Here is a 12,928-nt window from a genome sequence, read left to right as displayed (position 1 = left end):
CAGCAGCATGGTAGAATTCTCACCCAAGACATCAAGGTGCGAGATGAAAACATTCAAGGCTTTTTGTACTTAAGCAGTCTAAGTTTCATGGCAAGGTCTTTCAGACTTGCAGCTATTTGAAAATTCTGTAGTGGAATCTGTAAGAAGAAGGATCTAAATAAAAAAGAATAGCAGAGACCTAGAAAATCACCTTTTGTTCAGTACAGTTGGATACTATAACTACACCATTTGAGTGACTGAGGAAGATTCTGGCATTTCTAGCAGATGAGACACTTGCTACCTGGAAAGCTTTGAAATATGTAGTTTGAAGTATCTGTTTGACATTAAGCTAAAATTTCAGTCTTACCCCCCAACACACCTTAAAAGAAAAAAAAAAAAAAGCTTTATTGCTAAACCTTTCTTTTTCCCCTCCTCAGATTCTTGAAAAAACTGCTTTTCCGAACAGTGTTGCTCTAGACATCTGTATGCACAATCCGTCTTGGAAACCATTAATTAAAAAGTAGGAATTTCATTGTCTCTCTTACTATTTTTCATTTATATTCAGTTGTTTTAGAACTTTTAGAAGAATTGTCCCTCTTTGGGTTGCTTTTAAGATCTGGACAGTGGCAGATCTGATATGTGATTTTGAATAAAGAGATACAAATATTTATGTTAATTGCACACCAGATCACAGCCTTATTTCATTCAAGATCCTTCTTTGTATTTCAACATCTGTCTTCAAAGAGATCTCCTAAGGGCATTTTTTGTTTGTTTGTTTCAGACTGAATGCGGTGCAGTGTAGAGCTTTAACATGTCTTCATAGCATTTTGTTAGTGTCAGACGTGGATTGTCTTGGAGGAGCTTCAGCACTTCAGTCCCTTGCACAGCATCTCTCGCAGCTAGTCTTTTCTAAAATGGGTAAGATGGTTAGTAAAGGGGGCTTGCTGACCTATTTCATATAGATATAAGGTAGCCATGTACATTGGGAAGTTTTAATGCCATTTTATTACTAATTTTATCCCTTGGGCCCTTCAAAATAAGGATACTGAATGTTGGAAATGTGCTGACAAAACAGTATATCCTGATAAGATATATTTATCCAAATTGCATCTTGAGCAAGTATGCTCCTAATGCAAGAATATGTCTGTGTGTGCACAGAATGTCACTAAGTTAGTGCATGAATCCTGCCTTGTTGTGAGACTAGAACTGTTTACTTGATTATATTTGTGATCATAGCAGTTTTTCATTAATCAGACAAGCCATGAAGAAGATGGGACATTTTCCTTTTAAATGTGCAAAATAGCCTAAACAGACATGTGGAAAAAAAAGGGTATCTAGCACAGTCTTTCATATCATTTTTTCTAGGAATCTTACAAAATTATGGCAAAGGTGGTTGTTGCAAAAATCTCCGGAATTTACATGCTTATTACAGTAGGAAAGATAGCAGCTGCCTTGGGTACAGGAAGTGGTTTATGCATATGATTGCATAGCTTTATTGAAAATACATTTGTAATGAGAAAATGTGCAAAGTTTTTATGACTATTAAAGCTGCTTAACTTCCTCTTATGGTGGTGGTTCGATTTCAATGGAGAAGGCAATACATTTAATTTTTCTAAAAGTACTACTTCAGTATGTCAGATATATTCTAGTAAACACTATAACGTATCCACTGTAGTGCCTCCAATGCACATTATTTCATAGAGATACTGTGATGGTTTCCCTGTAGATCTGGCAGTATCAGTGTTATTGGGTGGTGTAGTGTAGATGTGCAGCAGTTAGCATTTCCAGCTACCTCCTGTAACCTTATACATCACATCAGCATCATTCCAGTAATACTGTTGGACCATTTATGCCATGATCGCTCTGATACTGATACTACAGAGTTGAACTGAGAATTTTTTAACAAAAAAAGGCACCACCACCCCCCAAATCTGATTCCAAGCTGATGATCTGGTTCCTTGACAGGCTGCTTCATTCAGACTATTCTGATAATGTGGTTTTATTTTAAGGTCAGCGATGATGGCTGTTCAAAAAATAAGAAATATTCTTTGAGGCTGGAAAAGCCTGCCAATTCTCAAAATTGTCAGAAAACATTTTTCCTAAGTTAGATCTGCTGAAGTCTAGCATATGCATGGCTTTGTCTTTTTTTGTCTCTTAAAAGCTTGAGAAGCTCATTTTTTTTTCTCCTTCCTTCAACGTCTTCATTTGTAGCCACAAATGCCGTGTATGTAGTTCTTATTTGCTGTAGTGTATAGTATGACACTGCATTAATGCTTGAAAATGCATCTGTCTGCAAAACACACTTTTTTCTCAGTGTCATTAAAAGCATGTGATCAGTCTATGGGGACATTATTACTGAGAGCTTAGTGCTTGAAAACCTAAAATGCAGGAAACGAAAATATATATGAAGACATATGCAAGAAAGTTCACATAAACTATTTGCCTCATGCTTGAAGAGCAGGATTTGCAAGATTTGAGGGTCTACATGTTATGCTTTGCAATAGTCAGTTCTTAGATAAAACTGGAGAAGTGGCTAGCTGAAGACAGAAGCAGCTAATAAATTAGTTTAATGGCCCACGTCCATTTTTGTTAACGTGCTGGTTTTTTTTATACTTAATGCTATGTAGTGGAAACTGCCAGATAGAGTTGATAACATACGAAGATGTGGTTAGAAGGAATTCTGTGGTTTACAGGGTGAAAAAGAGGCATAAAGATGTAGTTGCTTACGTGGGAAAAGAGGAGATACGCATGAAACAATCAAGAGTTTCTGCATCTGGAGTAGTTTAGAAAATAAGAACACATTATAGGAAACTAAAAATCTTTAGGAAATGCAGAACATGTATTGGAGGTGATGGCTGGTATTGATGAGTTTGTAGTTAAACAAGAATAATGCCATGTTCAATTCATACATTTCTGAAAGGTTATGAAACCACTGGAAACCGCACTCTTTATATGAATTGGAAAGAGGCCAGTGTTCGGGGTGTCTAAAAAGCCTGCTTAGAAGACAGAAGAAAGGAGTTAAAGTACACAGTCAGCTTCCCTAGCTTTCCCAGTTCCCCTATCACAGCCTCAATGTGATACCAGTTTTCAAGCTTCTGTTCTGACGGCAGTGGTTTGTACCACACGTTAGGTCACACGAGTGTTTTAACCAGGGATGTGCCTGACGATAAGGACCAACTGTGGTCTGACCTCCAGATGCAATTAGTACTGAATTCAAACAAATCGCTATGGTTACAAACCTACAAAGACCAGTCTGAAAATCTAGATCTTCCTGTTTGCGGCAGTACCTGGAGGAACAATTAAGGGATTAAGGAATTTGTATTTCTTTGCTTTTTGTATCCTTCATCTTCCTGTTTAACTTTTGGCTCTGGGTTCAATTCTTTGACAGAACTCCCTACAGACATAGAATTCCTGGAAGCCATAACCAGCGCTTTGAGGGCTCTCCTACAAACAATGGCATCAAAGAACATCTCCCAGGTAAAAGCTTTCAAACTCAGATGCTGTGGTAGGTTCAAATTCATGTGAGATTGTGCTGGAAAGTTTTTGAAACAAAACCATTGAAATGAAGTGCTAAATTTCGGCAACTGTGAATACTGAAAGAACAGATTTAATAGCATTCACTCTTTATATTTTTCATGGACCTTACAGGAATACTTTTTTATATATCTCCTCCTTAACGTGTAAACAGATGAAAAGTATTTCAAAACCAAAACAGCAGTAAGCCACAGGTGGCATCTTAGGAGGTGGATATAATGACAAGCTTTTAGTGAATTAGCACCTAGATATGTGGATTCTTTGTTTCCTGGTGCCATCTAGTTGAAGCTAGCTGTCCCCTGAGAATCTTGGCTGGACAGGAATTAGCTGAATATAGGAATGAAGCATAATAGTTTGATACACAAGACGTAATACTATATGATCTGCTGGTCCTTTCTGGCTTTAAACTGAAAAATGAACTTCTATACTATAAGTTGTAATGAGTTGGAAATAGCTATTGAGCTAGGTAAATTTGTGAAAATCCCTTTGGGTTCAGAACTTTTTCTTTCAGCTTCATGACAGCCTTGGTTGTGTTCTGGAAGAAACACCTGAAGAAGTTGAAAGGGAGTGTTTTACTGTTTTCTTGCTTGATTACAATTTTGGAATTTATGCAGTTTTCATAATTCAGGACTCTGTTTCTCTGTTATGAATGTGCCTGTGTTCTGTGAAAGCAAATGATCTAAATGTCATATTAGACATATTTACATTCTCCTGGAAATTTTCAGCCTGCCTTCCTTTTTTTTCCCCCCCTTGTGAAACAGTGTATGACTCCTGAGCAGCTACTGGCTTTATGTGAAGCTGGTATTCACAGCAGCAATGCCAGTGTTAGAGTGAACGTAGTGAGCATCCTTGGAATTTCTGGCAGCGTCCTGGCAAAAGGACAAGATACAGCTGAAACACTAAAGGTGAAAAAGCAAACTTTGCATTGCAAGCCTTGATAACAAGTTTTGATAACTTGTTTCAATTTTCTTAAGCATAGCTGGAAAAATCAATTTTTCTCTCTTATTTCAGATGATTGGAAAATTTCTTCTTGAGGTTGCTATGAAGGAATCTTCTCTTGTGGTAGCAGGGGAAGCCTTGGATGCACTTTTTGATGTATTTGCAGATGGTAAAGAAGCAGAAAAGGCGGCGGTACAGATCAAGTTGCTTCCAGCACTGAAAGAATTTCAGCCAGTGTTCAAAATGAGGGTAGGCATCAAATGCAGCCAGCTCAGGGTCTCAACACACAATGTTGGTTAAAGCTTTGAGATTTGGAGTCCTCCTCTCCATAGAGTATAATGGCAGGTTAGATACACGAGATGACCAAAAAAAATAGAAACCCAAACCAAAACCATAATTGAATTTCTGATATTCCACTTCAGAGGAAAGCAAATACACTTACCCTGCACTTCATGGAACCATCCAGGTAACAGTGCAACATCTGCACTGCAGCATCTGCATTACACCATCAGCATTATTGATGTCCGAATCACTGTATTGTTCTGAAACCCTTGAAAAAAAAATAAAAAAATCCTGCAGATGTCTCTGGAGTAGAAGAGCTAAATTGGTGGGAGAGAAGTCCCTTCTGAAGTTACATTGACATCTTTTGTTTTTAACTTGCTGTAGTTGCAGGTGGACATTTTTGGTCTCTTGGTGGTTAATTAAAATAGATCATGTATTCTGTATTTTCAAGAATCACGCAGCCAAAATTCTAAACTGTATTTTTAAGTACATCCTTGTCTTAAATAGAGAATGACCTTCACTTAGTTGTTTCTTTAGTCAGGTGAAGCCTCAGGAGTGACTTTCATAGTCTTCAAGCTGAGCTCTATACATGCAAAATACATAACCTGACAGTAGTACAGTTATTTGGTTGAGTTAGGTGTGGAAGGTCTTTCATATAAAAAGCTACAGAAAATAAGTGTATGTTTCAGATTTATGGATGAAATAGTATGCCAATAGTAGTCTAGTTTTAGGCAGAGATGTATTATAGTAAATTGACTTGCAGAAGTAATTGCTAGGTATGCATGTGCACCCGTGAACGTGTTGGAGTTCTCCAAAGGCCTAAGCCTCTAAGCCTTGGTAGAAGATGTATATACAATTATTATAAACTTTATGTAACCTAATAGGAGGACCTTCTCCATTAGTAAAGTATGCATTTTTTGGTTTTACAGATGCGAAAAGAAGGCAAAGGACAATATAGTACAGATCAACTGTGTGTTCTTGACAATGTGAAGATGAATTTGAGAAGATTCATTGCATATCAGGAGACACTAGGGAAAACTCCAACTTGAAACACCGAGGAACTTTAAACTAAGGTTTCCCTTATTGAATAATGTTTTCTGAAAATATAACCATTTTGAACTTCTAAAATTTGTTGAGCAGCGCAGTTTTGCTTTCATGTTAATACTGCAATTTTTTTACGTTCAGTATTTTTATACTTCTGGGTTGATGCAATACGAAAGTCACATCAACATAAAAAAACATAGCATACTTGGAGATTGCTAGCAGTGGTAAGAACGTGCTCTTGCAATCCTGAGGTCTGTACATAGCACCACTGGCATCGTTTAGAAATCCTCACGTACTGTGGCGGAAAACTGTAACTGCATGAAAAAGTAAATCGGAGAATATTCTCAGTTATGTGCCAGATCAAGAAAAAAAAAAAAAGTAAAAGCTCAAGATATTTTTCAGGGGATCGAAGCAGTGGCAGAATGTTCATATTTGCTCCTACCTTTTTCTAAAATTGCACAGGCACTTACGGCAAGCTTCCCAAGAGAAGCGTGTGACAAGTCTGTAGATTACTGTCAGCACTTGGATCTGTTACTTCATGAGGTTTATCGAAGAGAAAACTATTTCAGATTCATTTAAGATAAATTCAGTACGATAGCTTTTTGCTGTGGAAAACAGTGTAAGAGGATCCTACGCTTATACGCAGCTCCCTGTTTTTACTTTATTTTGATTGGTATTTCTGAAAATCAAGTCTCCTCATTTACTTTCTTCCTTGTAATTCTACATCATGATAAATTTGAATTCAAGGAAGTAGTAAACCTAATAAAAAATATTTTTTTATACTGAGGTATTATCTAAAGTAACTTTTTATAACTGCTTAAAATATCTTTTTCAAGTATTTATGATAGAGATTTTTAAGCTGTAAAATACAGAAACTATTTTCAAAGGCTGTCACCGATTCATGAAGATCATATGTGAACTTCCATATATCAAAGCTTTGGTTTTGTTTCTGTGAATGAGATTTTTAAGGAAAAAACCCCACAACCAAACACAAATGCATTTTGTTATGTTGATTTTTAAAATGGGGCTTTTTCCCACCTCTTCCCTTAACATGCTGCCTTAGCACAGGCATCTAGTTTTGGCATGGAACTACAAAGATGAAATTTGCTCCATTTGTTAGATTTCAGTCTCTTAGATTGGAAAGCAGGCTCAGGAACTGACCGCATAACTTGCAAATAACTGACTTCATGAAATCCTGACCTATGGTATTTTGTCAAATGCAAGAGAAAGCAAAAAATGAGTTTAAGCAGCTATATACTGCCTGGAAGTCCTGCTGTTGCTATTACTTTGCAGGAGTTGGATGAAACGTGTGGTGTGATGTGATGCGATGCCTGCTAATGGAATGAGCGGGTGGGAGTGTGGGATCGGCGGGGCTGGAGGGCCACTCAGCCTGGCCCGGAGAAGCCCTGAGGAGCACAGCGCAGTGGAAGGGTTATCCTGGGATTTGACAGGGGCAGGCAGGGAAGAGGGATGGAGTCTAACAGCTGAGGGAGGAGTAGCTAGGTGGATTATGGCATAGGACGTGGATTTTAATCCCGGTGATAGCTATACTTGCTGTACAGTGAGGGTAGTATAATATTAGCCTGATAAAAGGCATTAATATTTGTTTGGAGTGCTTAAAAGGACTTTCATGCAGAAAGTTCTGGTCTCATTTTCTGTGTGCTACATTGAATTGCAGGATGACCTAGGTTGGAAGGGATCTCTGGAGGTCTCTTAGTCCTGTCCCCTGCTCAACGCAGGACTTAACTTTGGAGTCAGATAGGTTGTGCTAGGCCTTGAGCATCTCCAGGGATGGAGATCCCACAACTCTGGGCAGCCTTTTCCAGTGCTCAACGGCCTACGCTGCGAACACTTTTATTTCTTTTCCCCCTTGTACCTAGCAGGACTTCCCCCTGCTGCAAAATGTGCCCCTTGTCCTTGGACTGCACACCACCAAGAAGAGTCTGCCTCCATCTCCTCTTATAACCCCCATTTGGTAGTTGAAAACAACAATTGTATTCCCCTCTTCTCCAGGCCCAATAAACCCAGCTCCCTCAGCACTTCCTTGTGCAGTGTGTCTCTACCCCTCTAACCATCTTGGTGGCCTTCTGCTTCTACTAGGGGGGAGGGGCAAACTGGACACAGTACTCCAGATGTGATCTCATGAGTGCTGAATAGAGGGAGGCGATCAGTTTTCTTGACGCATTGGCCATGCTTCTGCTAACGCAGCCTGATATTTGTTAGATGTCATAACTGCAACTTCAACTTCATACGCTTCTCTTCAGCTTACTTTCCACCAGGACCCCTTCTCTCCAAAGCTGCCCTTTGGTCATTCAGTCAAGAGCCGGCTCTGTTTTGGGGGATTACTCGGGCCCAAGTGTAGGACTTTGCATTTTACATCAAGTGTAGCAGTCAGAATCTGGTTCCTGGGGACTGTTAGAACAATGAAATATGTTATTTTTCATTCACAGGCTTTTTTAGGTTGCTAATGAGAAGAAACACTTCAGATATGAATCTGAAAGTTACAGATAAATATATAGAAGATGGGGCATCCACTAGAAAACCTGGCTTTCTTAATTTAATCTATCAGACCCTGTTTTTTTCCTTCAAGTGAAAAGACAGACTGATGTTTAGATCTTAAACTATTCCAACAGTAGGAACGCATGGATTATTTTTTTTTTTTTGCTATGCACTAATCAGTTGAATGTTTAAAAAAAAAAAACAAACAAAACCAACAAAACCCATTTGTGTCATTATAAGATGGGTGCATAGTATGAACCATATCGCTTGCAGAAGTATATGATTTTTAGCGCTTGAAATATTTGGTTCTGTCTTCTGGTACTCATGCCATTTCTAGCTAACAGTTGAAAGAGAAACAAGGACATGCAAAGGCGTTTTGGTTTCTTGTGAGTTTGTACTAGAACTCTAACATACAAAATCTAAAGTAATCCCTTCACCTTCGTTTCCTCTGAGGAGACCAGAGCACTTGGTGGGCCTGTTTGGCTGAGGACATGAATCACTGACAAGCTGGCAGCTCTGTCTCCAGCTCACCAGATATGTTTGGGTTGATAGAGGGGTAAGCTGTAGCTCTTGGGAGGTGTTTTTGTTGGTTTGTTAACCTCATTGCTAACATTAATGATGGTTTTATATGTGATTTCTTAATGTCCTGTGTTGTAGGATCTTTGCCAAAGTCTGTTGCCCTTACCAGTAGCCCCTAGCAAACTGGAGCCCTCGTCTTCCTTTGGGGTTTCTGTGTTGTTATAGTTGTCTAATAATAATTAGCCATCTGCATATTTTGATGTCCATTCTTTTATTTGTCAGAATAAGAAAATCTTACTCTACCACGTGCCTAGGTACCAGTTTAGTGTAACTTGCTCTTGGTGTCTCATGGAGGGCTTGTGACTGAATGAGAGGTAATAATTTTGTATGTTAATTTAGAGATCATGTTCTGCTTGTAAGGGACAAGACAAGATAATAGGAAGAGCATGGAAAACTTTTGAAGACTTTTGTCTATGGAAGACAAGGCAGGTTATCAGTGATATAAATAAGTGTCAGATCAGGGCCTAAACCCAGGTGAGATTTGTAAGTACAGAAGAGCTGAGCTGTAAGATTGGGGCTATAAAAGTTGTTCTGACACATTAAGGAAAATTAAGGCAGCAGCAGAAGTGATGATGTGGTGCAAATTAAATGTTTTGGGCGCTGTTTTGGTGCTAGTTTATTTAAATAGGTTTAGGGTAAGCTTGAGACGAAGACAAGATCCTTGACAGCCTACAAAGGCAAAGGCCGATCTTGAAGATACTTTGAGGGTGGCACAAATTGGACTGATGTAGACAGTGTGCAGCATAAGTAAATAGATGTACGTGATCATCATCAGTTCATGTAATCACACAGATAAGGCTGGTATCAAAACAGGTATCTGAAACGGAATTTGTTTGCTTGTTCTGGTCCCTAAGGCATCATCTGTCTGTGCGCCAATTAAAAACTGCAGTCCTTTGAAAGTATGGATTGCTGCCTTATTTGTCTGCCTGTCCAACACCTCGCACAACGGCACCTGGCTCTGAGCTGAGATTTTAGAGGTGCTGAATTTAAGTCCGTCTGTGGAGTGAACTGAAGAGCGTGAAGAGGGCCGCGTGCCCCTGGCCCCATTCAGAAGCAGTAGGACCGGTGGCGTTTGCCGCTGCTTTGGCCTCGGTAGCCTGCAAAACATTGAATCCCCGTCTGTGTCGATAAGGAGTTATCATTGCTACAGGGGCTTATTTTTGCTCTCTATGAAAAGAAACAAGATTTAAATAAACATTTATTGTGAAGTACTTTTTATACATCCTGCCTTGGCATTCAGAAGATGGCTGTATACCATATTATAGTCAATAGTTTAACTGTTTGGGGTTTGTGGTGTGTGTTGGAGGTATTTTTGTGCACAGTATGTTGTTTGTTTTGTTTTGTTTTTTAAAGATTGTCATGCTAGAGGAACTAGAATGACTTTAACTGGTATGACTTGGCTTGGTTTTACGTTTCTAGTTTGAAAGAAAATGTAAAAAAAATCAGAGCACAGTGAAATTACAAAATGAGAACTGTGCTGGAGAACAAATTAATTTAAAATCCGTTTGTAGTTGAAGTATTACAAATGAAGTACATATCCTGTGGAATATTAACATAAAACAACCAACCAAAAATGCGTATAAACTCAAGTTCTGTTTCCTTAGTAAGTAATTTTCAGTGAAAGCATTCCCAGAGGATTGGATAGAAACGTCTAGCCTTACATTTACTGGTGCAAATTTAAATTCCGGCAATGGTAGTGGTAATTGAAAATAATGTAATTGTTCCTTTCTGGCACAGATGAATTGAGCAAACAATCTAAATATAGTTTGGGCTGGACATTCTGTTAAGATATGTAACATTAAGATAATTGGCAAAACCTGAAAACTCTTGACAGTTACAGTGGATTGAGGAACTTGAAGTTTTTCTACAAGGGCTGAAACATGGGGAGCCTTTCTGTCTGAAGAAGCTTTTATTTGAGCAGTGGGGCTTTTTTGTCAAATTTCCAAATAAATTCAAACTGTTAATTTTTGTACCTTCCAGGAAATACAGCATGCATTTAAATCAACTCACTCTGATTTGATTTTGTTTCTGTATTATTTTCGTAAGTTCCTTGTTTCTGTGAGAGTCATTTTGTCAGACGTAATGCAATGACCACATAAAAACATAGTTTGAGACTTGCACACAAAGGACATGGTAAGATGCTTTTTTTTTTTTTTCTTTTTTATTCTTTCAAATCCTGGGTGTCAGGAGCTCCTTGCTTTACTGCTATATTAAGAGCTTAAATCAAAATGCTTGTGAACTGGAATAAGATACCATTGTAGTAATGTGTACGCTGTTAGAACGATGTGGCTGCTACGTGGTCTTAGCACAACAGAGGGTTCCGATGCAGCCCTGGGGTTGTGAGGCACTCGCAGAAATAACTATACCACTTTTAAACATGCATTGGGATTTCAGCATAAACTTCTCCTGGTTTTGTGTTCCTTTTTTGACAAAAAAATTGTTGAGGATTCTTTGTTTTCTTTCTCCTCTGACATGTGAAATTTTTTTTTGAACTTTTAAGGAAAATTTCATTGGCCTCTTCCCTCCTCCCTGCCCCTTGATGGAGAGTGAAAGGCACTACCAGAATTTAACTGAAGAATGGCTGATTCAGCTAGAAAGTGCATGATGTTTCTAAATAACCTTTTCTGAGAAGTTCTCTTTTTAGTAAGTAAGAGTTAAAAAGTTCAAAGTCATCATAAAAAAAATAATAATCACTTTGACCATATTCAAGTGGTGTTGGGGGTGTTTTGGGGTTGTTTGTGTGGTTTTTTTGTTTTGTTTTTTTTTTTTTTTAATACCCTGTAGGTATATTCCCTAATCTAAACCTGTTGCGGAATCACACCACCCATGTTGTGTCCTGGCTTTTTTTGCTTGGGACCAGGGTTGCTACTGAGGAATCTGTAAATTACTAAACCTTGGTCCTACAACAAAACTTGTTTATATTTATGTGCTATGAGTGTAGAATAAATCAATCATTTTTTGCACAATTAGCTTTAAAAAAACCCAACAAACAGGTCTTTTATCTGTTACTGTTATCTCATTGAAGATAACATGAAATCCTTTGTTACTTATGCTCACTTTTCTGTGTTGTGTTTAAAAAAAAAAAAAGTTTATGAATTGAAACCTTTTTATTTGCATCTTTGATGTAAGAGGAACATGAGGCTAGTAATTTTCTAGTTGCCTTTTTCTGGTATGCTTATAATTCTCAGAGTAACTGAAGAATGTGGGTTTTGGAAAATAGGGTTATTCAGGGCAGTGTTTCTCCAGTTCCAAGCTGTGCTTATGTCCCACTGGTGTCCACTTGGCTTTGTGGTAGTTTTAGGTACAGATCCTAATTCTCAAAGCAATTAATCAAGTCTTGTCAACTCAGAGACCAAATTTCACCCTACGGCCTCTTGCTGTATTTGAGTTTCTCTGGGACAATGCAGATCAGAGACAGTGTGACAGAACAGAAGAGGGCTGAGAACACAATGTCCTGCTCTTGGACACTGGGGGATGGATGGTGGGGAGAAGCCAGAACTTCAGTCTCTGGCTGTCATCGAGAAGTGGTGCTAAGGCTTCTTCTTTGCAAACTGTCCACCTCATGGACTAGTTGGGATTGGAATGCAGTGTTTTAATTCGAGAACCTCCGCCTCTGCCTTCCTAAAGAGAAATCCTCTCCCGTGCAGTTCAGAAGCTACAGGAAGCACCAGGCCTTCCATGCGGCATGCTCGAAACTTTCTAGCTGATGTTAGATGAAAGATGATTTAAGGCCGTGGTATGAAAACACTGAAAATAAAACCGAACCTGAGCAGAACTTGCAGTGCTGTGCCTCGCTGTGCTGTGCAGGTGATGTGTTTTTCCGTCTGCAGAAGCGCTGGCTGTGCAAGCACGGCACCTGGGCTCGCTTCCCCTCCCCTCTGGAGCTGGACGAAAGGCAGGAAGACCCAGAAGTATCAGTAACCGCCCCAAAACCACCTTTGGGTGCTGGCGGTGTGGGACAGAGGTAACGAGAAGGCAGAAGATGCCGCGTACAGCAGCGCGCTGGTGCGCCCGACACCCCGACCTCACGTACACGGGTTGGCGGGGAGGAGAGGCGGCGCCCCCACAGCCG

General features: G+C 39.2%; 1 protein-coding gene across 1 annotated transcript in view; it reads left to right on the top strand.

The window, feature by feature from the left end:
* The window catches only part of HEATR3 (HEAT repeat containing 3), a 16,623-nt gene extending 10,581 nt beyond the window's left edge, over positions 1–6,042 (top strand). The window contains exons 9-14 of the mRNA XM_009885071.1: positions 417–499; positions 761–897; positions 3,368–3,456; positions 4,275–4,418; positions 4,525–4,701; positions 5,664–6,042. Of these exons, the coding sequence (XP_009883373.1) occupies positions 417–499; positions 761–897; positions 3,368–3,456; positions 4,275–4,418; positions 4,525–4,701; positions 5,664–5,783 (750 nt within the window). The 3' untranslated portion in view covers positions 5,784–6,042. The remainder of the gene's footprint in view (positions 1–416; positions 500–760; positions 898–3,367; positions 3,457–4,274; positions 4,419–4,524; positions 4,702–5,663) is intronic.
* The last annotated feature ends 6,886 nt before the right edge of the window (positions 6,043–12,928 follow it).

This window comes from Charadrius vociferus, unplaced genomic scaffold (assembly GCF_000708025.1).
Source record: "Charadrius vociferus isolate BGI_N301 unplaced genomic scaffold, ASM70802v2 scaffold475, whole genome shotgun sequence".
Classification (NCBI taxonomy): Eukaryota; Metazoa; Chordata; class Aves; order Charadriiformes; family Charadriidae; genus Charadrius; species Charadrius vociferus.
Note: the sequence above shows the minus strand (reverse complement) of the source record. Positions and strands in the feature narration are given on the sequence as shown.